At 35.9% G+C, this 27,940-nt stretch overlaps 1 protein-coding gene across 5 annotated transcripts in view; it reads left to right on the top strand.

Moving 5' to 3' along the window:
• The window catches only part of DOCK9 (dedicator of cytokinesis 9), a 112,970-nt gene that overhangs the window by 35,500 nt on the left and 49,530 nt on the right, over window positions 1-27,940 (top strand). For all 5 annotated transcript variants that reach the window (XM_059839263.1, XM_059839261.1, XM_059839264.1 and 2 more), the window contains exons 2-13: window positions 1,854-1,970; window positions 9,604-9,693; window positions 11,413-11,495; window positions 12,577-12,646; window positions 16,614-16,709; window positions 17,321-17,455; window positions 21,047-21,221; window positions 22,495-22,562; window positions 26,481-26,555; window positions 26,649-26,789; window positions 27,159-27,359; window positions 27,487-27,609. In XM_059839263.1, coding sequence (XP_059695246.1) covers window positions 1,854-1,970; window positions 9,604-9,693; window positions 11,413-11,495; window positions 12,577-12,646; window positions 16,614-16,709; window positions 17,321-17,455; window positions 21,047-21,221; window positions 22,495-22,562; window positions 26,481-26,555; window positions 26,649-26,789; window positions 27,159-27,359; window positions 27,487-27,609 — 1,374 coding nt within the window. The remainder of the gene's footprint in view (window positions 1-1,853; window positions 1,971-9,603; window positions 9,694-11,412; window positions 11,496-12,576; window positions 12,647-16,613; window positions 16,710-17,320; window positions 17,456-21,046; window positions 21,222-22,494; window positions 22,563-26,480; window positions 26,556-26,648; window positions 26,790-27,158; window positions 27,360-27,486; window positions 27,610-27,940) is intronic.

The following is a 27,940-nucleotide window of genomic DNA, read 5'->3' as shown; positions in this document are numbered from 1 at the left end:
AAGTGTGGAGCACATAATTTCATCAGCTTGGGATTCACTGCAGCAGTCCAAGTCCTCAATTGCAAACTTGCAACCCAAATATTTTGTGTAATCAGTACGTTAGAGAAAATGTAACCTTCTCTTAGGTTGTGTTGGCCTTATGCTTTTCTGAGCTAAATTGTCCAACCATTTCAGCTGCAGAAGGGTGCATGAACATTAACCTAAGCCTTTTCTGATGGACACTGACATTGGTTCTTGGCTTTGTGATAACTCATGTTCATGAATGACAGGAGAAGATGAGGCAGTAGCTGGGGTTCAGGTGAGAAGCTCTCCAAAAGTGTCAGAGTACAATATGGAGTGAACTGAACAGCCCTTCTCCATCTCATCTGAGCAGAAAGATCTCAAACACAGCATAATAATCATGGCTCTTAGAAGTATTGGTCTGTGCTGAGTATGTTGTTACATAGCCAATGAACTTCTAGTAAATCCTTCCTGTATGATTGTAAATGCTAGCTAGCTATTTTTCCTAACAAAGCCACATTTTGTTCATAATTTTTGGTAGATTTTTCCAGACTTTGCTTTTTTTTTTTTTGCCTCTTCAGCTGTTATGCTTTTTTATGTTCCCACATTTTTCTTGCCAATAAAACTACTGTGTGGTACATGTGAGGGAATCTCAAATAGCTTTTAAATAGCCTGTGGACTAACCCTGAAAACTTTGGTAACTTTCTCTGACCAAAGCTTTCCTAATTCCTTGACAAAAAAATTTATTTGATTCACTTTTGGTTGAAGAAAACACCTGTAGGGCTTCTCAGGAATATTATTAATATACTAGTGATCAACAGCAGTTACTGAGAGAGATATTTGTTCTGTGTAGGACAACTAGAATTTGGAAGGTTATTGTCATGGGTTATACAAAACAATATATAAAGCTTGTCTTGTCATTTTACTTATAATGATAACAGAAACTGGTATTGCTACAACTATCTTTAATGTACCTTGCCTGTAAATTAGTACCACTGATCTTGAGAAAGTATAATTTGTAGTCTCCTGTAATTGTTGCTTGTGAAAAAAATGCAATTTTATGTCTGTTACTGTGAAGCTGGATTTTAGTTGCAGAAAGTTCAAGCTGGATTGTAACCCCATCTTTGCATTAGTTTGCACACTCCAAGGCAGAGCTGCCTTGTTCAGAGCTCTGTCTAAACCTGCTTTGCCATCTGAGCACTTAACAGAATGCTTGGCAGGGTGAAGGTTTTTCTCTGTCTGATTGTGCAGGGGCAGCTGTAATGCCTCATTTGTGGAAAGGAGTTTTAATGTGGAGTCAATGCACAGTTACTGAGGAAAGCTACATGTGCAATTAAGAGGGAAGGAGATGGCCTATGGGAATTTTGAAAAAAAAAAAAAAAAAAAATAGAAGGAAGGAGGAATGTCAATTAGCTTGCCCCTGCTGCAGGTTACTGCTGAATTAAAACACAGCTCAGTCTTTGAGCTGAGGTTGTTTTCATTCCTCTTAAACCCAGATCAGAGCTTTTTGGGCTGTATCAAGCAAAGGCAACCATCAACATAAGAGACTAGTAATTTTCTTATAATTTTTTTTTGCAGTGAGAATACATATGTGATTATGCTAATAAGCTCTGGCTTACTGGATTTTGTGAAATAGTTCTGAGGCAATCAGCATGCTTGTCTCTAATTGCACTTGCACTTCCCCATATGGTGTAACATGACAAAGTCTGCATTTTGAATACTGTATGTTTTTGATGTAGATGCAATATAATCCTGCCAATCTTTTAAAGAGTAACTTCTAGAATAAGTCAACAATTGTAATTTTCCCTCAATATATCTAAATTTATTTTGATTTTTTTCTTTTTTTCCTGCAGGCAAAACCAAAACTTATAGAGCCAATAGACTATGAAAATGTCATTGTTCAGAGGAAAACACAGATTTTGAATGATCCTCTTCGTGAGATGCTACTGTTCCCTTATGATGACTTCCAGGTAATTTAATCCACCCTGGTTTTGTTGTGGGGTTTTTTTGTTTGTTTGGGTTTGGTTTCTTTTTTTACCACAGGTTTTTAGTAGTGGGAGCCATGAGGTGATAGCTTCCTATTTCTTTGTTTCTTAATTCTCTTTAGCTCCAAAAATCTGCACAAAATCTTTGCTGTGAGTCCCATTACCCTGCTTGATTAACTCTTTTGGGTACAGAAGAAATAGCACAATTTCCTCATCTGACCATATTATAAGGTCTACTGCAACTCAACAATTTTGCTGCCTTTTGAAGTAGGCAATCAGTCACTTGTAGGTATTCCCCCTCCCTTTCCAATGTAGGAAATTATGTGATGACTGTTTTAAAAAAGCATCTGCTTTCTTTAATTCTTAAACTGATTTTTTTCCCCCCCATTCTTAATAGTGAAAGACATGAACCTGTTCAAATGCAGTCTTCTACTCTTAGCTGCTTCATCCCAGCCAAAACTGTGCTCTAGTAAAATACCCCTTACATAACAGAGTTTCTGACTTGATTAAGCCAGACTGAGCCAAGCTTTGTGATAATCTTGTTATTTTTTGTAAAATGATGATGTTTATCGAAATAAATAGTTTATTTCAGTACACTTTTTAAAAAATCTTCTTGTAGATCTTGTTAGGAGAACTGCTAAGAATCTTAGACACTGGAGTTGGAGTAAATAGTGAGGAAAGTCTCTTGTCCACATGCCCATACCTGCACTCAAAATGTCTATTTGAAAATATGCAGACTCCTGAACAGTCTGTAAATTAATTTTATTCAACCAAGTAGTTGAAGCTACGTTTGTTTACTGTGGGGAAGGTTGATAATGAGTTGGTATATTTCTACAGAAGGACATTTAAAATCCTATAAATTACATCTTGAATTTGTAATGAATTTTCTCTGGCCTATTAGAGTATTGGCCTGAATGCAGCTGGACTCTCTTTTTAATACAGTCTGGGGGCTTCTGTTTCTTTGATTCTGACATGAATAACTCGTAGTCTTCCCACTCTCAGCTAAAAAATTTGAGCTTTGGGAAGCTGCAGTTATTTAGAGAGGAGTTTGGGCTTCATGTGTTCCCAGCTACACATGGAAGTTTATAGGAGTAAGACTTCTTGAAAAGGATGTTGTACCGAGACAAGTTTCAAATACAGACTCTCTCAGGATGGTACCCTGCACCTGGTGTTGGCTTTGGGACTGAAAAACATGAGTGGGCTACACCACCAAAATTCCCTTCTGCAGTGTGTCTCCTCAGTATCACAGATCAAGAGGAATCCAGGTTACTCCTGCTAAGTGTGCTCTTCTCTGATTGACTGGTTCACTTACCAGGGGCATTGTGGTGAACAGCTCTGAATTATCAATGGAGAGGAAACAAACCCATTAAGAATATCCCCAGGCATTTTGTCTGAGCAGTCTGGGGGTATGGCTGAAGTGTTTAACTGCTATTTCTAGTGACCTCCTGCAATTCTTATCATCAGGCCAGTATGAATGAGGCTAGTCCATAGCTCAGTCTCATCCTTCAAAAGGAAAGACTGAATTTTGTCATAAATGGTATTGGCTTTTGTCATACTTTGTTTGGGTTCTGTGGTCAGATTTTCATCCAGGCAGGCATTAAAGCGTGTGTTACATTGGAGGATTTTCCTTCAAGTAGTCACTGTTTTGGAATATAGTCAGTTTTCCCGTTTCTTTATCCCTCATCAGTATAATATCTGAACAAGTTTTCTGGGTTTCCCCAGTTTTGGCAGAGTCTCATTTTATATGTGATTTACATGAAGACAGGTTTGTGCTACCAAACTGTATTATCAAACTTTTATTTCCTTCGAAGACTTGCTGGCACAAACTAACTCCAAATATTTTTGTTTACACATGACTCTTCTGCACTACTTTGATCTATCTAGTTTGTTATCAGCAACACAAAGCATTTAAATCTGTCATTTAATGTATTAAGGAAATATTCCCAAGTCAGAGAACAGAGAACTCCTCAGTGCTTATTATTTTTACTTGAAAGGTAAACCTTTTAACCCTGTTCAGTTTTCCGTAGCCATATTTACAGGTTTGAAATCACTATTCATTATATAGTTGTCAGTATCATTTGAATAATTTAAAAATATTAAGGCATATTATCTGTGTTTGCCATTCAGCTTCACATGTATTATTTTAATTGCTCTATTTTGTGGCTGTCACTCAGTGTATGAGCAGCTCCTGGGTAAGCTGTGCCTCAAATGTTTGATACTGGCCTCATCCCACTCAAGAAAAATTTAAAATACTGAACTAGAGCATTTAGAACTACCTGTAAACACACTTAGGACTGTTTATAGGTGGAAATGCCTACCATTGTCTAGAAACCTGTTCAAGCTATTTCCTTTCAGAGCATTCAGTTTTTATCTTTGCAGAGTTCTTCCTCACACTTAGGTTAAATTGATTACAATGTAAAAACCCTTGCCTGGAAAGGAAGCCCAGCAGTGTTAATTTATAATGACATTAAGAGTAAGGCTATTTTGTTCAGCATGGCCCTAAAACTAGCACTTAAAATGGCATGGAAAATACTTAGCTTGCAGTACTAGATATCACTTTTAGAATTTTTGGAAGATTACAGAAGAAGCTGCATGTTTTCAAAAAAGCACCATTGATGATACCACCATTGAATTTATGTTAAAGTTTAAATTATTTAGAGAGAAATTGGTGAGAAATATTTGTGCTTGATTTGGATTTTTTCAGGTAATGCAGTTAGATAACTGACATTTAATTTATTAGGTATGAGGAGCTAGTATTAAAGGAGCACCAATATTAATTTTTAGTCCGTATCAGAAATTAAAAAGCACAGCAACTCACCTTTTTTGGATTACATATAGCTTTCCTCTCATCCTCTCTTTTTCTCTTCCTCCAGATTAAAATTGTCTAGTGAGGGAAGGGGGGAAAAAACAACACAAAGGGGGAAAATAACTCTTTTTCTGTTCAGGTATGACTGTTTTCTAAACATGCTGTCAGAAGCAGCTCTAAAAGCTCAAATCACTACCAAAGAAACATTTGGGCAAGAAAATGCTCCAGTCTTGGACAACTCATAAAATTGGAAGGATTTTTCTTCAGCCAGCTATCCAGTTAGAGGAGCCTGTCCAGATTTCCACTTAACTGCATTTGCCCCTGTCCCAAGTGTGGTTAGCTGAGGTTATGAAACCTGTTTTCTCTCTTTTTATATACGTTTGATAGCAGTTCATTTACTTTTCATAAGAACGTGATTTCTGCTTTGTGCAGAGCTTCAAATAAAAAAAAAAAAGAAAAAAGAAGGCTTGTAATTTTTTCTTTCAAGGTTTTGTTTTCTTTCATGCTATTATATCTAAATAATAGCAAGATTTGCTTTTCTGTAGTTACCAGAAGACCTCTTAATCAGCAACTTTGTCTCCATATATTGAGTCTTTTTAAATGTACCGCTTGAAGATTGTTTCAGCTGCTTTTCACAAGCTCAAGCTCTGAGTTTTCTGCACTGTATTCACTTACCAGGTTACTCCCTACCTTGTTCTCAACAAATTTATAGGGGCAGACATGTTGTGTTTGGAGACATGTTTTGCTGTTGGCATCACTGAATTTGCTTTCATTCTTAGTAAGTGAGGTGTCTAAACTTTGTTTATGCTTTGTAGTCTGTTCATTTTTAACTGCATTTTTGTCCTCCATTTCATTTTTGGTGCCTATACAATGTGTTTGTTAATTATGGTGATAGAACCACTTTTCTGCCACCCCTTGGAACATCTCTATTAATGTTCTTGCTTCTCTCAGTCACAACAATGCTGCCAGATTTTCAAGGCTATCCTTCTCCTAGCCTCTTGGTCGGAAGAGCCATTCCTTTGTAACAGTAAATTACTATATCCATTAGATACTCTTGTATCCAAGCTTGTGCCTCTTCAAGGCTTGTTGTAAATTTCTCACCTGAATTTCAGTAATTTGCTCAATAATGGAATGGCTTCATAACAAAATAGCAGTAGTTTGAAGAAGGCCACCTTCATGGTGGTGCTGGTCACGTTAAAGTCGTATGCTCAGTGACTGCACAATTGGTGATGTTTGTCTTAATTGCACAGTGGGTAAATTATTTAAAAAAACCTTAACCCAAAGCAGTAGTAGTGTGTGCTTGGCAGTAAGTCACCCTTTATCTAAATACCTTTTTTTTTTCCTTTCAAAATACGTAAGTTTTGAGTACTACCTCAGTTTTTAAAGGAAATCATAGAACCATTGAAGGGTTTGGGTGGGAAGCAACCTTAAAGATCATCTTGTTCTAACCCCCTCGCACAGGCAGGAACACCTTCCACTAGACCAGTTTGCTCAGGTTTGCTTTCCAGCCTGGCCTTGAACTTCTCCAGGGATGGAGCATCCACAGCTTGTCTGGGCAGCCTGTTCCAGTACCTCACCACCCTCACAGTAAAGAACTTTTTCCTAATATCTCATCTAAACTGCTTCCTTTCAGTTTGAATCCATTCCCCTTTGTCCCGTCAAATAATGCAGATTCAGGCTAAATTTGCTTGTAGCAAATAAAATATGGGTGCATTCCTACCCATGTTAAATTTGTCTTTGCAAAGTTATCACAGTGTTATTTTGAAGGCAGTTTGGTGCTTTAGCTTAGACATCATTTCACCTTTGTTATTTCTGGGTTTGAGCCATTTGGATTTAACACACTTTCACTTAAAGCTCTCAGCTTTTATTTAATGCGAGTTAAGTACTTCTGAAAATAGATCTTGTGCCAACTTTGCAGAAGTAAAACTAAATCCAGGTCATTCTATGAGAAGGCATATCTTCAGTAGAGGAAAAGCAAAAAAATATCCAAGTAATGTCCTTATTTTAGAGAGCACAAATTAAACTCCTCAAATAACTAATTTTTAAATGTTCAAAGTAATTTCTCTATTACTTTTTCCCTTTCAAATCTATTTGGTGTTTTTCCTTAAGTCTTTAGCAAACTGTTCTAAATCAATTTAGTTTGGAAATTACTTTATAATACAGGTTCTGACACTTCCCATACAAAGGATCTGACACTTCCCTTGCAAAGGTCAAGTCACTTCTGACACATGGTTATTTTAAGGGCAGGATCTCACAGCTTGCCATCTTTTCCACCGAGTCTTTTAGAACAATTTCTGTCTCTGCATCTGGAACATGAGCCTCTGTGGTAACAGTCTCACTGGCAAACACAGCCTTGGGATGGAAAGAGCATCCATTGCAGTCTGCACTCCTTGTGGACAAATTCACTATCCATATTCCATCAGGTTTTGGGTGCTGAGGACTCCTTGGTTGACTTGGTGAAATGTTCTTGCTGCTGTTCTCTATTCTGAGACCTCAACATATCCTAAATCCCTGGGACTCAGTCAGGAAGTTGTGTCAGTAAAATCTGTTAACTGTGTGCCTTAAGTAAGTGTGTGTGAGTCCTGGCTCTTGTTAAAAGTGGCCTTCCTTAGTTTTGACAGCAGACTAATTAAAAGGGGTTTTTTAATTTTCTTTGAGAGCATGAGACAAACACTTTATGGTTCCTGAGGCTGCCATAAATCAAATGATCACTCAAACACAGAGCGTTGAAAAGTTTCATTTCTACAAACCAGTTCAGCCAAAGTAATTGTGAAGAGAGTTTGTTGAGAAGACAATCCTTCCTTTCCTATTTTTTCTTTTGGAATTAATTTTGTATTTATGTGCATGCTTGCTTTTAAAATATCGTGGTGCTGCTTAAGTAGTTATTTTTAGGAGTTTGCTCTAAATCACAATACCTCACTCTTTGCATTTCCTGGCTCTTTGATGCCCTACTGCAGCTGATGGATGTGCTGAGAAGGAGACAGATGCATTAAGACAATTACTAATATGAACAAAATTGATGAGTCAAATTCTTCTGATTTGTCACTGATATTGATACAGCACTAAGATAAAAATCTTATTATGTGTCAAGAACTAGAGAAAAGCCCTTAGTATTGTATTGATAGTTATGTATCAGGGTAACAGCAGCAGACATTTTAAAAGTATGTTCAGCAAATTCAATTTTACCAAATTATGCTACAGTGTTAAAATTTGATTGATGAGTTCATGGGTTTCCCATGAAAAGTGCCTGATAAGATGTCACCTTAGTCTTTGGTTTTTCTTAAGATAATATATTTTTGGGAAAGCACAGTATAATTGTATGCTTGTAGAATATATGTAAATACTGCATGTAATATTTATACATTATATAAAGTATAAATAATTTATCATCAAATATCAGACTATTTCATTGGAATAGTATCTAGAAATTCTGGTCTTAAGGAAGTTTATTACTCTTAATAGAAGTTTTTATTTCCATAGCTTGTGAAAATAAATATCTATTATGGTTTGAAGATATTTCTAGAATTAAGAAAACTTCATTTTTAAACACTGTTAGCATATAAATGTATATTGTCTTGCAGTTTGGTTTTTTGTTTTTTTAACTGTAGTTTGTAAGATTTATTGGTCCCATGAAATAGTTTGGGGTTTGTGGTATTTGTTTTTCATACCTCCCCACCTCTCCCACCCAAGAAGTTAGCATTGTCTCTTTTAGTGCTCTAGACTAGATGAATGAGTTGACCATGACTATGGGATTATTTTTTTTCCCTTTCAATCTTTACTGTAATTGAATGTTCTTACTTAAATACCCTCCCCAGTTAATGGAGTGAGGCTTTGGTAATGACCAAGATGATAATCACCTTATGGATCAGACTCTCAACAGAAATAAGTTAAGCAAATGTACTTATGCACCCTTTGTTTTTCAACATAACATGTGGAGCCTTTTGTTGTCACATTTTTATCTGATCCTTCCTGGATGTGTGGAGTCCTGTAACTAACAGGTGAGGGACCACAACCTCATTCAGGCTCTGGCTGTGTAAACTCTCTTGCTCACCTTTGATGGCCTAAGCTATGAGATTGCTTTCCATATGGTGCAAAACCAAGTTCTGTTGCTCTGTGGTTATTTTCATTTGTGGTCCAGAAGATTTTAAGTTTTCATCTTTTTCACTTTACAAATGTATCCTAAGGCTTACTTCAGCACAGGTCTGAGAAGCAGAATTTCATGGTCACACAGATATTTCCTGCTCTCTGGCAACCTTCCTGTGCCTCTCTGAGTTCTGGCATAGGATAGGAATAAGTTCTGACTTGGTAGGCTGAAGTGTATATATACTTCAGTGACCCACACCTTCTCTCTAAGCCTGCAGTTAAACAGTGCTAGTCTCGTTTTTTGTCACATTTTTTGAGATCTGCAGTTGAATGACTCTTTTATTTTGGTGTGGTTTTCTTACCTTCCTTGAATAATAGTTTTTATGTGTAGTAATAACACTACCTTAATGTCTGTCTTCAGAATGTTTGAGTTGTGTTGTCATGGTGGAATTATTTTTTTCTAGTGTTTTCTTCCCCATGTTGACAATGTAGTGGAAAAAACTGTCCTATGGCATCTATTTCTAACTGATTCCAGTCTTATTGTGAAAGAAGGAACATGTTGCTTGAATGAAAGCAAATTCTCACTAATTGGCTATTCTGAAACATCATATTCATAGGATGTTTTCTGCTGAGCTTTTTCTTCATTGTAGTGGTGTAACTGAGTGTGGCCATAGTGTGTCATCTCCCCTTTAATTGCAAGCTTCATTAATTGCTTTTGTTGTTTATCAGACAGCATTATTGCAGCGGCAGAGTCGATACATTCGTTCAACTGTTCCTGAAAATGCAGAGAAAGAAGCTCAGAGCCTGTTTGTAACTGAGGTAATACTGCAGTTGCATGTGACTGTGTGCAGTAACAATATGATACCTGACTTGTTTTTCTTCTCCTTCATTTGCCATTTAAAAAAACCCAGAAAAATAAGCCCTGGAAAAAGAACAAAATATTTATTGCCACTTGTCAATTATTTCAAGGCAAAATTTCCAGGAAAACCCAGTATTAAAACTCAGTATTTTTTTCCATTGGTGGCTGGAAAAGAAGTTTTACAGGATAGACTTTAATTATTTTGTTTGCGTCATTGGCTTTTGCAGATGCTTCTCCTCCACTTCATTATGATTTTGGCTTTTCCAGATGAACGTGGGTGATTTCAATGCATAATATTGAATCTACAATAAATCTGGAATGAATCATTGTGACTTGTTTTTTCTGATAAAGTCTCTCACAGCAGCCATTCTTACTTTGTTTCTAATAATCTTGTACAGATTGCTGGAACAGAGGTATCCAGAACTGTAACACTTGCAGAGGCCAAAATTCATTGTGGCTGTTCAACTTGTATGCTATATGTAGAAAAAATATCCTCAACCCTAAAGTTTCTCAGAACTGTTTGCTTAGGTTGGCATTCCTTTGGTTTTATGAGGTTGTTCTTCACTTATTGTCTTGTTGAAGCCTTTAAGGAGCTAAAGGTTCAATTTTTCTTCCTTTTTTTTGGGTATTATCTACTGGTTTTCTACTGATATGCTTTATGCTGATATTTTAACATCTAAAACAAGTAAATGTCTGTTGTAACTCTAATAATGAAGGAGCTCCACATAGTTGAATCTACATCAAAGTGTTTTATCAGAACTGATAAATACCCTTAAAACCTAACCTGAACATTTCTGAGATAAATTTGAAGAGGATAGACAAGAGGAGGGAGGAGTGTTAGAGGTAATTAATGGAGTTTAATGAGTTTCTGCTGAAACAATTGCTTGGCAAGTATTAAACTCGTGTTTTGAAATACGGAGAAAATATTTACGATTTATTGGATGCTGTGTTTGTGTATATGTAGGTTTATTGTGTAACATAACATTTTTTATGGAATGGTTTCTGTCAACAGATTTTGTCAGTTTTATGTTACTTTGTTCAAAGCCAAGATAAATCAGTACTTTTATGTTGTAACAATATGGGTGGAGTAAAATGGTATTTCCTGTGATCTAGATCAGAACTTAATGACATAATTGCGTTTCAACCTCTGCAAGCATACAGTTTAAATTTAAGTATTAATTTAATTGCACTGGAAGTATAAATTCAGGAAAATATGTTTATGGCTTTCTGTATCACTATGTGCACAATTGAAGATTTTATTTTAATAAGGTGTCTGGTTTTGTGCTGAGCTGTCTAAGGGCTCAGTCACATTTTCAGCTTCAGCTGAGTTTTCTAAGGACTTGGCCATGTTTTCAGCTGCAGCAAAAAGCTGGTTTAACTTTCTGGACGACTGAAGATGGTTAATCCAGATGCTGAGTGCATTCATCATTTTCTGGTTTTATTAAATACATGTCTAGCATGGATGATAACATTCCATTGAAACATATAACTTGTTCCAAACACCTCCATTGCATTAGACTATTGCAAAAGAAAGGAAGTGTACAGAATTTTCAGAGATTGATATGTAACCATAATAGTTCATAAACAGACATATCTTAAGAGCTTTTCTTGTGCTGTTTCTATCAAATGCCTTTAATCATCTTCCAGTTAATATTGATACTTGGTTTTCATTTAAACAGTGCATCAAAACCTACAATTCAGACTGGCATATTGTTAACTATAGATATGAAGATTACTCAGGAGAGTTCCGACAGCTTCCAAAGTAAGTGTGTTATTGAGTTTGTTTAGTGATATGAGAAATTGAAATTGTGAAGGAATTTTGCATTTAATATAGACTTATTTATTAGAAAAGTATATTCATATGTATAATATCTAAACTGAAGTATGCTATATCCATGTTTAATGGTCAGTAGAGATGATGAAGACTTGTTGGATGTAATTGATGAACTTGAATGTGTAATATCATGTTAAACCATTTGCTGGGAAGGTACTGTCATAACATTGCCTTATTAACAGGCAAGTCAAAACAAGACATTGTCGCTGACAATGTGACTTTAAGTATGATAACTAAAACAGGCTAATGTTTAGATGAACCTAAAATGGTAATATCCTGTTTTCATTGCTTCAAAGGCAGCTTTTGGAACTCCCTTTAGGAGCCTGGGGAATAGAACCTGAGTTGGTTGGAGCAGGTTTTCACAAGGATGATTCAAAGCACAAGCCTAGCAGACATCTGTTACAAACTTTCCAAACCATCTGCTAGAGAAATGTTTTCCCACTTCTTCAAAATTTTGTAGGAAGACTATATAGAAATTAGAACCTTAATTCAGAGTGTCTGAGAGTAGCTAAATACTCTGAATACCCCAACTCTGGAAGATCTATGTCTTCCCTAACTGCTCTCCTGCATCTGTCAGCTAAGAAATAGTTACCTTGCCCTTTGGAGAGTTCTGATCTACTCACAGGATTTGTACAAGTCACTACCTGGTTTTCACTTGCCCTGAAGAGAAACCACAGTTTAAAAAAAATGCGTTGTCCTGCAAGGAGCCACTGGTTGCAGGTATGAATTCTTACTGATATTAGGAGTGCAGTGAATGAGAAGGCATCTGTTCTCTTCAGTTGCACTTGAGCACAGTAACAAGCAGAACAAAAAGGACGTGGCTGCCAGATGTACAAAGGTGGAAAATTGCTTTCTAAGAAATAGAATTAATGAAAAATACATGCTTTTACCTAGTTATTCTTCTGCTTTTTCCTCTTCAGTAGGAAAAGAACATCTTAATTTTTGCATCAGTAAAATATATAACTAATCACAAAGTTCCTAGTAGTTCAGAAGCTTTTTTCTTTTGTAGTAAAGGGACAAAGCCAGACAAGCTTCCTGTTCATTTATATGAAGTGGATGAAGAAGCAGATAAAGATGAGGTGAGATAATAGCAATTCCTTACTTTCTCTTGTTTTCATTAAATAATGTTGTGTGTGTAGAGGTTTTGAGTTTGGTTAAGTGTTGATGTCAATATGTGAAAACAGAGATTAGCTTGAACCACCTTATTGGGAAACAAATCAGTTATTTTTCTTGTCTCCTTTCAAATAACCTTGTTCTCTGGAGATCTGTCAGGTGAGCGAGAAAAAGTTTTGACAGATAATAAAATTGAAGTTTTAGTACTTGGTGACAAATAATCCTTCAGCTGTCATAAAATCTGTTTTATACTGTGTCTATGTAGGCAGCTTTCCAGAGAGAAGTGTTTCCTGCAGTTTAGTCATGGAATTGAGTAAAATCATAGGTGAACCTGTTCCAGCACAACAACAGCACACACACTTCAGCATGCATGACAGTATAGCATACAGTGTGAGCTAAAATCAATTCATCACATATTTGAGTGTAGGATAAGACTTGAGGAGCTGTCATGGAAACAAAGGCTTTAAAAGTTGAGTAAAACTCCTAGATATTTTCTCTTGTGTCATTGACTTAAGGAAAGGAGAGATGTATAGTGTCAAGCAATTTTCGAGTATATTTCAAATGCCAAAGACTTTTTTCAGCAACTGCCTCTGTTATTTTTGTGATTTATTTATTTTTTACCACACCCTGTTCCAAAACATGTTTTTAAATGCCACTGTTACCTTTTCTTACAGTTACTTGAACTCTTACATCTCAAACAAGAATTAAAGCAAAATAATTTTTCTTTTTTGTGGTTTTTACCTCTTGGCAATTGCTTTGCTTCTAAATTCCTGGTACTCAGAACTGCTGCATATGAAATGAAAAGATTAAATGTGAGGAAGCTGTTTGGGGAATTCATCTGAGTAGATAGATTCCCAAGCAGAGAGTCCCAGGCTGACGTTTGTCCAGCACTGCTATTAATCTGCACTGTGATATTTGGACAAATAACTTTATGCATCTCTATCCAAAACCTCCTATTTGTAGGATGGGAATAATTATGATTACTATTACACTGACATTTGAAAGACTTGGCATTATTTACTCTGATAATATTTCTGACAACCGAAGTGTATTAGAAAACAGTGAGTTAAACACTAAGAAATTAAATGGATGTATAATTGACTATAATTCTACCAGGAAATACATTATGGGTAGAGTTAGCTAAACATTGAAAAAATATAATTTGGCTATTAGCAGGTAGTATGTGTTTTATTAGGAAATGTAGGTGGAGAGAACTGCCTGTGTCCTGTAAGAACAGGCAGGAACAAGGTATCTTTTTCAGAAGTCCAATCACTGGAGGAGACGTCTGCTGCTCTTTGAGGAACTTAGAAAATAAACACAAGGAAAGGACATGCTAGGAGGAAAAGGGAAGTTAGTGGGACAATAGAGTGGGGGGGACCATAAATTCTTTCATCAAGGGGAGACGTAATGCCAGAGGTGTTTCTTTCAGATATGAATATCTTTCTATGCCAAAAAGCACAGATGCAAACCTTAGATTGAAAGTTGTTTGGTCTTTTTGTTTCGCTTTTGTGTTTGAAGAAAGCTGATTTATTAAGAGAATCATAGAAAACAAAAAGCTAAAAGTTATTTTAAAAGGGAGGAGAATCAGATACATATTAGTTTAATCATGCATCATTAAAAAGGAGAAAATTACCTATCCAAAATTAATTCAGACTATCAGGCCATCAGGTTGATGTCTGCAAATGGAATTTTTCAATCCGGTGTGGGATCAAGATAGGGGTTTGTTTTTGTTGAAACAGTTGCTGTTGAAGTAAACTTTGGAGCCAAGTTTGTGGGAAAGATCACTTTAAAAAGTGCAGCACAGCGTGCAGCACTAATGATAAAAGTGAGGAAATTACCTTACCAGTTGGAAACAGGAAGTGTGTTTTCAGCGTGAGAGTGGTGTGTTAACAACTGGATCCTGGGTTCCTTTGTATTAACAGATGGTCAGCTGGAAAGATTCAGTAGCTTCTTGGCTCTCTAGGCAGGAATTCTGCCTGACAGAAGAAATGGTGTAACTAGAGAGGCCCAAATGACTCTCAGTTCTATTGCTAGAAAACAGCATGCAGCTACACAGAGTTGGGAAATGTGCACCTCAGAGACTGGGAACTGGAGTCTTAATAGAGCTAAATCTTAATTTTTGTTGACTCAGGTTAAATGAATTTTAGTCATGTGAGGTGATCCTATGCATGGTTTATGAAGTTACAGAAAATCATTGGCTGTTTTGTGCCAAGTTTTGGCAATAATTCATCATCTACTCATGGCCTTACACTTGTAAAGGTGATTTAAGCCCACCCTTTCCTTCCCCCATGCCAGGGGAGGTGAAGAGTCATATAGAGTCATATTTGGAAACCCAGTGGTTTAAGTTGTGTCTGTATCTTTATTCTTGTACAAGAAAAAGAATTATCTAGGTAATAGAACAGCAGTGGAGGCTAAGACTTGAAAATAAGGAAAAAAGAGAAGTGTCTTGCATGGACAGTGAGACTCTTTGAGGCACATTAAAATTTACAGACTATTTCTGGTCTATGCCTTTGGGCCATTATATCACATGCTCTGATAATTGATGACCATGTCATCCTTACTGGGCCTAACTTCAACAGTACCAAGCTGACTGTGAATTTTAAAAGGTCAGATTGAAGCATCTTTTGCCTTCTGTTCACAGTTTTTTGAAGTTCACATGTGCATATGCTTACGAGTATGCAAGCTAGACAGACTAAATAATCTGTTAATAAATTACCTAGTAACATTTTACGGAATGTTCCTTGATTCAGTTCCAGAAACAAATTCATGTTATTCCAAGATTTGGTTTAGTGTTCAGTTGTTGTACTAGTGACTCTCTCCCCTTTATATAATCAGGTTTTGTTGCATGTTTTCTTTAAGAGCCGAGAAAAGGAATTAGAAAAAGTACTTGAGGATGTTTTGTGATTTTGTTTTCAGCTGGATGCTCAGCTAATTCTGCATGTTTCAGTAAAAAAAATTACCAGGAGTATTTCTCCTTTATATGGATGAAAATCCTGCTGCATGTCTAATTCATTAGTAGTTTTGTTTCCAAATGGGCTGTATCAACTGGAAACCATGGTAACGTCAGCTTCGTAGTACTCTAAAAGATTACTCGGAACTGGTGATTTAATATTTATTCTGTGGCAGTTATAAATCTGTCTTTTTGATCTGTTTTGATTGCAGAGGGCTGCTTTTTGGTAGTTGTTAGCATCCTAAGGTTTTTGATGCAGTCATTCAGTTCCCTCCCCTGGCAGATGGATGTGGGGTACAGGCAGTGGGTGTGATGTGTGATGCTTGCATTGGATCTGCTGTTTGTGAACTTGCCATCACTGCCAAGTTCAGTCTTGTTCTCTCTGCAAAGCTTTGATTCTGATCTGTAAAAGGGCAGACCCAATTCAAGAATTAATTCTCTGAATTCTTAAGAAAGTAATGTCTTTGAAGAACTGTATGTAAAGCAAAATGGTTTGAGAAATCTTGATTGAGGTTTTGGATAAGCATGTGTTTGCATTGTTCTTTTTGGCAATAGAAATTGGTGAAAATTCTTACACTCTGTTGAAAAGGTTACAAGGTAAATGTAAGCAAATGTTTTAAGTTTTGACTGTTTGCTCATTCCCCTGTTTCACTGGGATTTGTCTTGACTAACATGTAGCTATCTATAGGTTGGATCATCCTGCTGGCTGTAGATAAAGCCTGTAGAAGTGGCCAGATTACATAGTGAAAGTTAGATGAGGTCAATCTCATGCCAGGTCTTTAAATAAAATAATGGAAAAGCTATAGAATTTCAGCAGGGACTCATGGTACATTATCATCATTATGTTATAACTGTTGTTATTCCAGCTTCTAAAATTACTTCTGAAATTATTGGTAAGTACTACATGGACTGTGATGCAAACACTTACCTTCTCTTTTTTCTTCTTTTTTTCTTTCTTCCTGTATTCCTTTCTTCATCTCCAGGATGCAGCATCTCTTGGGTCTCAGAAGGGTGGAATAACAAAGCAAGGATGGCTGTACAAAGGCAACATGAACAGTGCAATCAGTGTGACAATGAGAGTAAGTTTAAGAATATCTTACATATAACAAAAACCTGAGCACTGATGTTCAATATCCCTGTGCCTTGGAGAGGTCAAGCTGTGGTATGTGGTTTAGTTCTAAAAAAATTGGTATGAAAAGAAAGAGGGAAGTTTGTATGTACTTCATAGATCTGAAACATTGCTTTTATTTTATGTAAATCAGAAAAAAAAGCCATGAAAAATCTAGTATGTGCGAGGAGTTAAATTTTCCTAACTGTAGGAAACTGTAACTTGTGTGATTTCAGTGGAAAAGGGACTGGGTAATACTGATGGGGGTTTATTTGTTTGTATGTTATATAAAACTATAATTTTTAGTGTGCCTCTTATATATATTATAGAGTCAGTTTTAAATACCTTTCAATAGGTCAAAAATACTGTCAAATGATATAGTACAGTCCTGCTGCAGATATCCTAAGTTAATTTTTTTTAGTTAATGGTTTCTGTTTTTTTTCTGCAGATACTGATTATGTTATCTATAAGTAAAAGCTTTTTTTTCTATTACCTACTATGTAAATAACACTTGTGAATATATAATGTGAAGCTAATTAATACTAGTGTCACTGTTCTTCTTCCCTTCTTTCTTTTCACTAGTCATTTAAAAGAAGATTTTTCCACTTAATCCAGCTTGGTGATGGATCCTATAATCTCAATTTCTACAAAGATGAAAAAATATCAAAAGAACCTAAAGGATCAATATTTCTAGATTCGTGCATGGGCGTGGTTCAGGTAATTATAATTATTCTGCCTGTTTGCCAATTAATTCTGTATTTATTAGCAAGTGAAATTTTATTTAAAGGATAGATTAGTGTTGTTGAATGTAGATAAGTACCTATTATGCAGAGAAACAAGTAGACAGGCTGCATCTTGCCAAAGCAGTGAGCGAGATTTCAAAGGGCAGGAGACTGAATTTTTGAAATCTTTCTGAAAAGAACATAAATTACTGGTTGATGTCAAGTCTTTAGCAAACCAAATTCTAAGGCAAATGCACAAAGTACCCCAAACTTGGCAAAGTAATGACAGCATAAAATTGAAGTTTATTTCAGTTAGATTTTGTGCTTGCATGAGCTGTAACATGTTTTTCATAGCTTCTTGTGTGGGATTTTTGTTGCGGGAGTTGTATTGAATTCAAACACCCTTCCAGATGCTTTCGTTTGACCTTTCTAATGTTACTTTTTTGTGCTTTTCTTTATTTTGAAAAGTTAAGGGCTTTGGTAAAATGTTTGTCAGTAGCAAGTGCCAAAGAAAAGATTGTTTTTCTCTTTTTTTTTGTGATTCTGCTGTGTATTTATAGTGCAGCATGTAACTGTTCTGTTAGGCACAGCATACCTGGAAAAACCCCATGGGTCTTGGTTTTTTTTTAACTTGTACAATAAATAAAGAAACAGGCAAAGTTTAATAAAAATGTATTGCTCAAATAATATTTTTGTAACATAAAGTTGTTTGGAGGTTTACACAAAGAGATAAAACAGCTTTACAGAGGATTTTTTCCATCCAAATATTGTAATATTGTCTTTTGGGTACACATTTAATAGGTAACTTCTATGAAAATCTTATAACTGTAATAAATTTTACCATATTGCAAGTTATATATATAATTTTACAGGAATTATTTTGCCTTAGAGATACAATTCTGGCCAGCTCCACTGAAATGAATTTAATTTGTGTTTTTAAAACAAGCCAACAAACACAAAAGTGGTTCCTAAACACGGCTGTACTCTCATCAATAAATGCAAATACTGATGGAGGGTGCAAGGAGGACAGAGCCAGGCTCTGGTTAGGGATGCCCAGTGACAGGGCTGGAGGCAATGGGCACAACCTGAAGCACTGGAGGATTCCTCTGAACATCAGGGAATGCTTTTTCACTGGGAGGGTGACCGAGCACTGGCACAGGTTGCCCAGGGAGGTTGTGGAGTCTCCATCCTTGGAGATGTTCAGAAGCTCCCTGGCCATGATCCTGTGCTAAATGGCTCTAATTGGCTGCGCTTGAGGAGGGAGTGTTGGATGAAATGACGACCAGAGGCCTCATCTAACCTCTAACTGTTCTCTCATTTTGGGATTTAAAACCTGAAAATCTCTTTTCCTCACACATACTTTCATACTGTTCCATACTTTCTGTTCCGGCAGTTCAGTCCAATTAACCTCAAGTTTCCTCAGACTTTGCCAGAAGCTTGCTTTTTCAAACAAACAATGTATTACTGTTTCTTTTGTTCTACTGCAAGTAGGGCTGATACAGTCATCTCTAAGTAAAACTGTACTTTGGATGCTTTAAATTTTACAGTTGGTTACGTCTCTGCTGCTGTACTGTATTGTACAGTACCCTCAGTGTTCATCTTGGTACCTGGTCTTCAAAACTGCGTGTGAAAATTTCAGACTAGTTATGAATTAGCATCATGTACAAAATCAAAGCCAGCTAATGCTTCAAGAAGCCAAGTAGTTATTCAGTGGTTAGAATAAAGGGGTTTGGAAATAACTCTTTTCTTCACTTGAATTTTTGGTGGAGAGCAACTAAATGCTGATTTACATGATCGAATATAATCCATAACGTCCCTGTTCCAGACCTGTAGTTTTATTGTCTTATATTATGTCCTGTATCCTTTCTGGCTGACCTTATTGTTTTACTGTTCCTTACTGTTGGTGTTGAATTAGCATTTAAAAACTCATATGGGAAAAAAGTGGTATCTACACAGTAGAAATTGCACTTCCATTTAACGGAAGAGGAAAACAAAGGAAAAAATGTGTAAGGACCCCAGCCATCTTACTTTGAAGTAGTCTGACATGGAATTCATAGAAATGATTTTTCTTAGGTAGTTATGCTTACAAGATTTTGTTCTTGGAATGAGACTACTTGTTTCAGAGTCAGTCTTTTTAGTGAGGGGAGATTAGTTCCTACTGCATTGCTATAACACTCCCCTGGTCCGAGTTCATTCAGTGCATTTGCTTACTTGTTTTCTCAAAGACAGTAGGTGCCTGAGAGAAAAATACTGACTTCACTTATAGACATGAAGTTAGACCAGAATATGCTGCTTCATCAGAACTTGTATCAAGAGGAATGCTGAATTTGTGCAATAGGGGGTTTTTATTTGGTTGGGGTATTTGGTTTGGGTGGATTTCTTTTTTCCCCCAAACTTAAATAAAGAGACTGGAATTCCTGGAATTCTGTTTGGCGTTTTCGGATTTGGTTTTGTTTTGTTGGGGTTTTTGTTTTAATACTAAATTCCATAGAGACTTTTCTGATCAGAGATGAGGAACACATAATATATGCAGTGTATCTATTCACACATTCAGCCATATGTGTAGGTGTAGTTGCTCTAATTCAGTGTTTTGGGAAATCTGAGATTTGTGCCATCTATTGCTTGTGTCAAGGTTTTATACTGTGAAACACAGAGGTTACTTTTCTCAGGATTTTCCATTTATTTCAGCACTGACTTCAGCTGCTAAGATTGCCTTAGGTCTGTCTGAAGTCCACACTTTTCTTTGTATGCTTGACAGAAACTCAACTTAGGTAAAAAGCTGACTGTTTTGTCAACAAGTAGTTAGTCTGTTAATTGAAGAATCAGAGTTACAGTGAAACTAATATGTAATTTGGCATTTAATTTATCTTAAACAAGAAATCCCCCAACCATTAAATATGCCTTACTGTTAATTTTAATGTTTATCTAATGCATTATCAATTTGTAAAACTAAATTGATGATAATATAGAATTTTCATTTAAGACTTCTGAATTCGTTCCCAGAAACATGAGTCAGGCTAAGTAACATTTGAAACCCTGGTTTAAATTGTGCAGAGAAGGATGACAGAAATGGTTGAGGAAAAAAGGAGGAACTGATTCACAACTTTATGTATATCTATATGACTAACAATATCAGGGCATTTGGGGTTGCTGTTGGTTATAATATTACCTCCAGTGTAAAATCCCAGTCTGCAAATGGTTGTAACTCAAATATAATAGCATTTCATGCTTTTTGTTTTCTTTTTCATTTTTTTTTTCAGTAGACCTTAGTTAGCTTCATTTCTAGGTGGTCTGAGTACATAAAGATTTGGAAATGGGACCTTTTTGGGTTTTTATAAAATGATTGCAAGCAGAATGATGACTGGAAACTGGAAAACAGGCTGTTCTCTTTCCTACTTGCACTCGTTGCAGTGCTACGAATAACTCCAAAAGGTCAAATGTCAGAGAGCAAAAAGTGTCACTATGACACATTTTTTCAAAATATCAAACTGTATTTTTGTATAGAATGTCTGAAATATGTGTAACTTCCTTTGCTAGTGGTTAGACAGTATGTGAAGTGCTACACAGGTCTTTTATTTTCTTATAGAACAATAAAGTCAGACGTTTCGCATTTGAGCTCAAGATGCAAGACAAGAGTAGTTTCCTTTTAGCTGCAGACAGTGAACTTGAAATGGAAGAGTGGATAAACACTCTGAACAAAATCCTTCAGCTTAACTTTGAGGCTGCAATGCAAGAAAAAAGAAATGGCGAGTCCCACGAAGGTAAGCAGGGTTTCCAGCAAGGCTGATGTTTTGTCTTCTTACATGCATTTTGGAAAGAAGGGCTTTCATGTGGCTAATTTTTTTTTTTGTTGTTTTCTTTGGGCAGAAAAATTACAGGCCTTTTTACTGTCCACTTCAACTGATGAGTATTTTAACCTTGTGGGCATTAAAACAGAACTGTTCTGTGTTGATTCCAGTTGAGTCAAGTCCAGAAGATAATTATGAGACTGATTAAGTCTAGAAAAGTAGAACCCACAACATAGAATCAGGACTGAGGCAGTTAAGGAAGGAAAGAAACTTAGGATGGATTTGTTTTGAAATGTGTAAAATGCTGCTGAAAATGAAATAATCTATTCTGTGGTCACTGCAGGTAGAAATGGTGGTTACAGTGTGGGGCTTAAATTTAAATTTAATTCCCTTGACCATAAATATTTCCTGCAAGTATTGAAATAGACTGCTTGGGTGTAGAATCCTTTCTGTTGGAGCCCTTTAAGAATAGGTCAGGCAGGTATCTGTAAGGAGTGCAGTGTATGTCACCAGTATCTCAGTGACAAAAGGATAATCTAGATGTCCTCTCATTCACTTTTCCTCTTGAGGGTGGATGGGGAGAGAAACTGGTGTGAACCCAACTGTATGAATATCCAAAAGAACCTGGAGGATATTATAGAAGGTTGTATTTTTATAGGTAGTACAAAATACCAAAAGGGATCATTAAGAGTTTAAAATGAGAAATCACAGTCTTCAAAGACTGTCAGAACTTAGTGTGATGTTTGCAACAGAGGCAAATCTGAAAAGGAGAACCATCTAGCTCTGGGAAAGACATTTTAGTCTGTGGTCCTTAGTTGACCTTAGCACTGCAAGATGTTTTTAGCTAACTGAATGGCTGCTTTGTAAATCCAGTAACTGCTGGTGAGTAGAGCTGGGAACCTAATGAACAGAGGAAACTTGTTTTGAAATCAAGTTATGGTGCATTGTTGAAAGAGTAATGTAAGTTTGTGCACTGAGTATCTGCTTGCCTCATGCAGATATTAAAATTAAAGATGTGTTCTGTTAAGATTAGAAGTAACTGCTATTTTAATGACTTTTGTAACTAGTTACATCTTTCAAGAAATCACTGCATCAAAATGATGCAGTTGTCCACAACCTATTTATGTTAATGGTTGTCATTTTTGAGGGGGCAGGAGATTAAAAAAGATGAAATTCTTTTGCTATGGAGTTTTGTGCGCACATTGGAATTTTTATGTTTATTTTAAAATGAGTTTTATAATTTCAGATGATGAACAAAGCAAACTGGAAAGCTCATCAAGTAGTTTTGATAACTACTATCCTGAAATTGCCAAGGTAATACATATTGTAAATGTCAACTTGGGATATAAAGTATAAAACATAAATTAGCCACATGAACTTTCAGTAAAGGTAAGGCATTGGCTCGTAGTTTGTGGTGCTTGGAAAGCTTAGAAGCTCTTTTATGAGGTGTGGTTATTGAGCTTCATTATTTTCTGCTTTTGGAAGGAAACAAGATATTGTCTTGAAGTTTCATAGATAAATCTTAATATGCTGTTTAAATTCAGCCTGTCTTATTTTATTAATTCATTATATTTTGTGTTGGTTTATTGCATTCAGGTAAGTGTTCAAGTGTTTGTATAGAAATCTAGTTTTACTAAAGTCAAGTTTTATTTTTATTTTTAGACTTAAAAATCCAGAGCAGCTTCATAGCAGTGATGAAGTGAATGTATTTTAAGATGGTTGTGTTTATAATGAACTGGCAGTTCCTGTGTTGCTATGGTTCTTGCTTTTCAATTTTTTTCTGAGGGAAGTGTGATATAAACAAGCATGACATAAAATGGAACCAAATAGAAAATAACCATAACTCTTCCTCAGCCCATTTGCAGACTTTCAGTTAAATCAGTGAATTCTGTGTTGGAGTTGGTTTTGTGAATTTTGTAAAGGAGAAATTTTTGTTAGATCACCCAAGAACTTAAACTGGTGACCTTTTTTATTGAAGCTGCAGAATCCAAACTCCTTCCTGTGACTTCCTTACTCTTTCTTCTGTGTGGTACAGCCTGGAGTATTGAAACTTTTCTGCTTGACCATTCTCTGGAATGCTCTCCCTTTTTTTCCTGAGGATGTGTCTGACTCCTCCTGAAAGTAGTGCAGCTTATGAACTGAGAATAAGCAAACCAAATTCTATTTACTACAGTAACTAACATATCAAAGGATCCAGTCAGCCTACATTAACAAGCTTTTAGCACCCAAATTGGTTGGCTGACTTAATTCTTTCTGTTACTGCCTTCTAATCAATTGAGCACATGTTCACAAAAAGCTGTTATGTGATAATCTAGCTCCAGCTATGGCTGCACTCAGGAGTGAATTTGGATTGTGGTGCATATAATCAAAGCTTCCTAGGAAGGGCTGTAAGCATCAAATAGGATATTTGCATAAGGCCATGAAAATTTCTTTCAGAAATAAACACAAAATTAGATGCTCTAATTCTGTGGAAGATTTTTCTTTCTTATAATGCTTATGGTCCTTATTCCTTACAGAGGGGCTTGACTTCAGGGCTGCATATAGTTTTAGTACTCCAATTGCCACTTGCTGTTTTCATAACTTTTGCATCAGAAGCATTCAGCTCTTAAAACTCATTATTTGCCAGAATATTATTTTTGGTCAGCTCTTTAAGCACTGGCATGTTTTATTATTATTGTTATTGTTATTGTTATTGTTATTGTTATTGTTATTGTTATTGTTATTGTTATTGTTATTTTTTATTTTTATTTTTATTTTTATTTTTATTGTTATTTATTCCATTGTTATAACCTATTTACATTTATGTTTCCTTCAAAATATATTTTTTTAAATTTCCCCTTCCAATTCACCTTTCCTAAACACTGCCTTTCAAAATAATTTCCCCTAATGTATTTTCGTAGCCCTTTTTTTCCTGAGGAAAATTACTGGGAAAACTCTGCCCATTTTCATTAGTCTTTGTGTCTTCACTTGATTGCTATATATAAATGGTGTTTGTTTGGAGGATTTTTTGTCCTTTATTCTATCTTGCCTTGTCTTTTCAGCTGTTGTTTGGATTTGGTTCTTTTTTCCCCAGTGGAAGCCTTGCAGGGCATTGGGCTTTCTTTTAGAAGAGTTTAAAGCTGCTTTATTATTTTTGTTGGTTCTAGAAGGAAAATTTCACAATAGCTGACCTCATATCCTTATGAGGAGAGAGAAATTCCTTCAGGGGTGATTGCAGAGCACCTGACAGTAGGGGAAAAAACAGATTTCCTAGGAAGGGTTTAACCCTTGTGAGTACATACATCTGCAAACCTGCATTTTTCTATCAATAGCTGTTAGTTTATAGCATAAACTAAATAAGATGGTAGTTTGCACTTCAGTGCATACATGCACACACATCTGTCTCTGTCTTTCTACCTATTTCGTGTTCCATTTATCTGTAATTTAACTACCAATAGTGAATGAAGGGGTTTTGTAGTAGGATTTTTTTTGTGGTTGGTTGGGGTTGTTTGTTTTTGTTGCGTTTATTAATCTTAAAATGAATTATACCTCTGAAGTAGCTGTGACTGTCATATCAGTGTGCCCAAGCACCTCCTTAACCATTATTGCTCCCAGAATACCCTGAGGTGGGAAAATATTGTCTCAGTTTTACAGATGAGGAAATAAAATCACAGAGCCACTGATGTGATTGATGTGCTATAGGCAGGGTTCATGGTCACAGGTAACAGGTTCATGCATTTTCAGTTCTTGAGTTCTGACAACTGCCCCTGTTCTGTCAGTCAGAAATGCATATAATCATCTGTGCACAAAACACTAAAGAATCTAAAACTATTCAAGATGCTTTAGCTGAAGCAGTTTCTGTCTGGCTCCTATGCCGAGGCAATCTTCCTCCTCAGTGCTTGCCACTAAATTTTACCTTGCACATAAAACATGCACACAACTTTGGTGCCATCCTTAAACTTTTTCACATTTCCTGTATTTCCCAATTATACCAGTTGTTCAACCAGCTAATTCTGCCAGTACTCTGCTGGTATTGAGTATCTGGGTCGTCTCTTTCACAGCAACTCTCCTCTTTTCTTCTTTTTGTGTTAAAGTTAACAAAGTAAATGAAAACCATTGGAGCATTTATATTCAAAATAGCACCTCAGAATTTTCTCTTCTGTAATACATCCTCTAAGCCAAATTCTATTTTTTAATTCCTGTTATCAACCTAAAAATATGGTTATGAGCTCTTAGAGATTGTTCTTTTGTTTTGTTTTGTTTTTTCTTTCTCTTGAGACATAGTAGAAGTTGCTTCAGTCTCCAGCAAAGCAGATGTAGACAGTAGATCACTTCCTGCTGATGGTCAGTGATGAGCATTTTGGGTTTATAACTTCTTTTAACCCATACAGGCTGATCCAAAAAGAAACACCTGCCTGTAATGTCATATTTTGTATCCTTGTTTAGCCAGCTGCTACTTTAAGAATGGCATTTCTCCTGCATGGCTAATTTTGGTACATGCATCTGGTCATTTGTCATGTCCTGTGACTTTAAAAATCATAGAATGCTCTTTAAATAATACCTTTTCAAACAAAGGTAACCTATGTATACCATCAGTCTTCACATTCTGTTTTGTTCCACTTCATTTTTGTTTTACTGTTAAAAGATAAGTATCTACAAATCCCAGTGAACTCTGCAAAGTACCTTTTAAATGGGAGGGGTTTATCTTTTGGAACTTTTTGGATTTTCTCCAGCTGCCCACAGGAAAACCACTTCTCTGGCTGTAGAGCTCAAGAAAAGTTACAAAAAAAAAAAGCAACCAACAAAAAGAAAAAAGAAAGCAAGCTACGATGGTGTTTCTTAATTTAGGTGTTCTGTTGTTTACTCAGCATTCTTATGGTCCCAGGATAGCTCTGAGCTTTAACCTGCAGTCATACTATGTGTTTTTATTTAAATAAAATAGGATTATGAAAGTTATTGTAAAGATATATAAATGACACTGAAGTGTATTTCTCATGAACATGGAAGGTTATATGTTGCTGATGTAAGGTTTTGTACTTTTAGGGCTGGGGAAAAAGCATTAGGAGAAGAGGCTCTCACTTTGTGCTTAGTCATGTTTGATCAGTGTAAACTAAGGAGCTACAAAGCTCAGCAAGGGAGAAATGAATGCAGGAATCAAAGATGTGTGGGGCTTTGAACATCACAGAAAAAGGCATGAACTTAAAGCCCACTTTAATAGTGTGATGTCAAGACCTCTTTTCTTGTTTTGAACAGAGTACCAGAGAAGCAGAAATCAAGCTGAAAACTGAAAGCAGAGTCAAACTTTTTGCCTTGGATCCAGATGCACAGGTTAGACTTCTTACAAGGAAGCAGGGGTATTTTATGTTGATCCTTTTGAGATGAAAGCAAACTTACCTTAATTTTTCTTTTCTCTTTTTAAAGAAACTTGACTTTTCTAGTATTGAACCAGAAGTGAAGCCATTTGAAGAGAAATTTGGAAAAAAAATTCTTGTGAGGTGTAATGATTTATCTTTTAATTTGCAAAGCTGCGTTGCAGAAAATGAAGAAGGACCAACAACAAATGTAAATAATTAATCTAATTACTTTCTGTTGATTTGGAAATAAATGTCCTAATGTTTGGTTGGCACTTTCCTTAATGGCAGGGATTCCTTGTTGTGATTGAGAAATTTATATTATGGGGATTTTTGCTCTTTTAAATCAAAATGAAAGCCTAAATCCTATATAAAGTAACTTTGCTGCTGATATTTTTGTTGGGTGGTGGAGAGAGAAATTTTTCTTTCACTGTCTTTTACATGTTGTCAGTAATTCCTAGGGTGATGGCCATATGTGTTCATGAAAATATTACCTATCTGTTTTTCATACACATTTTTGCAGTGATCTAGGTGCCAGCACTGACACTTGATTCTTTTTCTTCTTTTTTTAAATGTCTAGGTAGAACCTTTTTTTGTCACACTTTCACTATTTGATATTAAAAACAACAGGAAGATTTCAGCAGATTTCCATGTTGATTTGAACCATGCCTCAGTAAGGCAGATGCTGTCCAGTGCATCTCAGCAAATGATGAATGGCAGTGGTGATAGCTTACACAGAATTCAGGACATTCATGAAACTGTCTTGCAATATCCAAAGCAGGTAAGAGCTAGGAACCTGAACTAGTGGGATTTTGGATGCAAGTTTCCTGTATGATTTCATTTGCTTGCTATTATGTGATGTAAAATGTGCATTTTCCTTCTTTATTTATCTCTTGTTTTATCTCTAGGGAATATTCTCAGTCACATGTCCTCATACTGACATCTTCCTTGTGGCTAGAATAGAAAAGGTGTTACAGGGAAGTATTACACATTGTGCTGAGCCATATATGAAAAGTTCAGATTCATCAAAGGTATGTTATTTTCTTCTGTGGAGTGAAAAAAATGCTGAGGCAAACCAGATTGATTTCAAATTAATAACTATAAATCAAAATCTTAGTTGTTTTATAGTAAATTCATGTAACTGGATAATTTGATTTAGTAAGTTGTAATTATTTCAAGTAGCTTTTGTTACATTCTAGATAAAGGAACATTGGAACATTTTTGGAAACATTTATTTAACTTTTTATGATTGTGACAATGTAATTTTCAGAATGTCTTTAAGTAAACTGTTTTGACAAAAGAATATTGGACCTCAGTGTGAAAGTTGAGTTGAAAAATTTTGAACAGGGAAATTATTTAATA

This window comes from Haemorhous mexicanus, chromosome 2 (genome assembly GCF_027477595.1).
Source record: "Haemorhous mexicanus isolate bHaeMex1 chromosome 2, bHaeMex1.pri, whole genome shotgun sequence".
Lineage (NCBI taxonomy): Eukaryota > Metazoa > Chordata > Aves > Passeriformes > Fringillidae > Haemorhous > Haemorhous mexicanus.
This window is presented reverse-complemented; position numbering and strand designations above follow the sequence as displayed.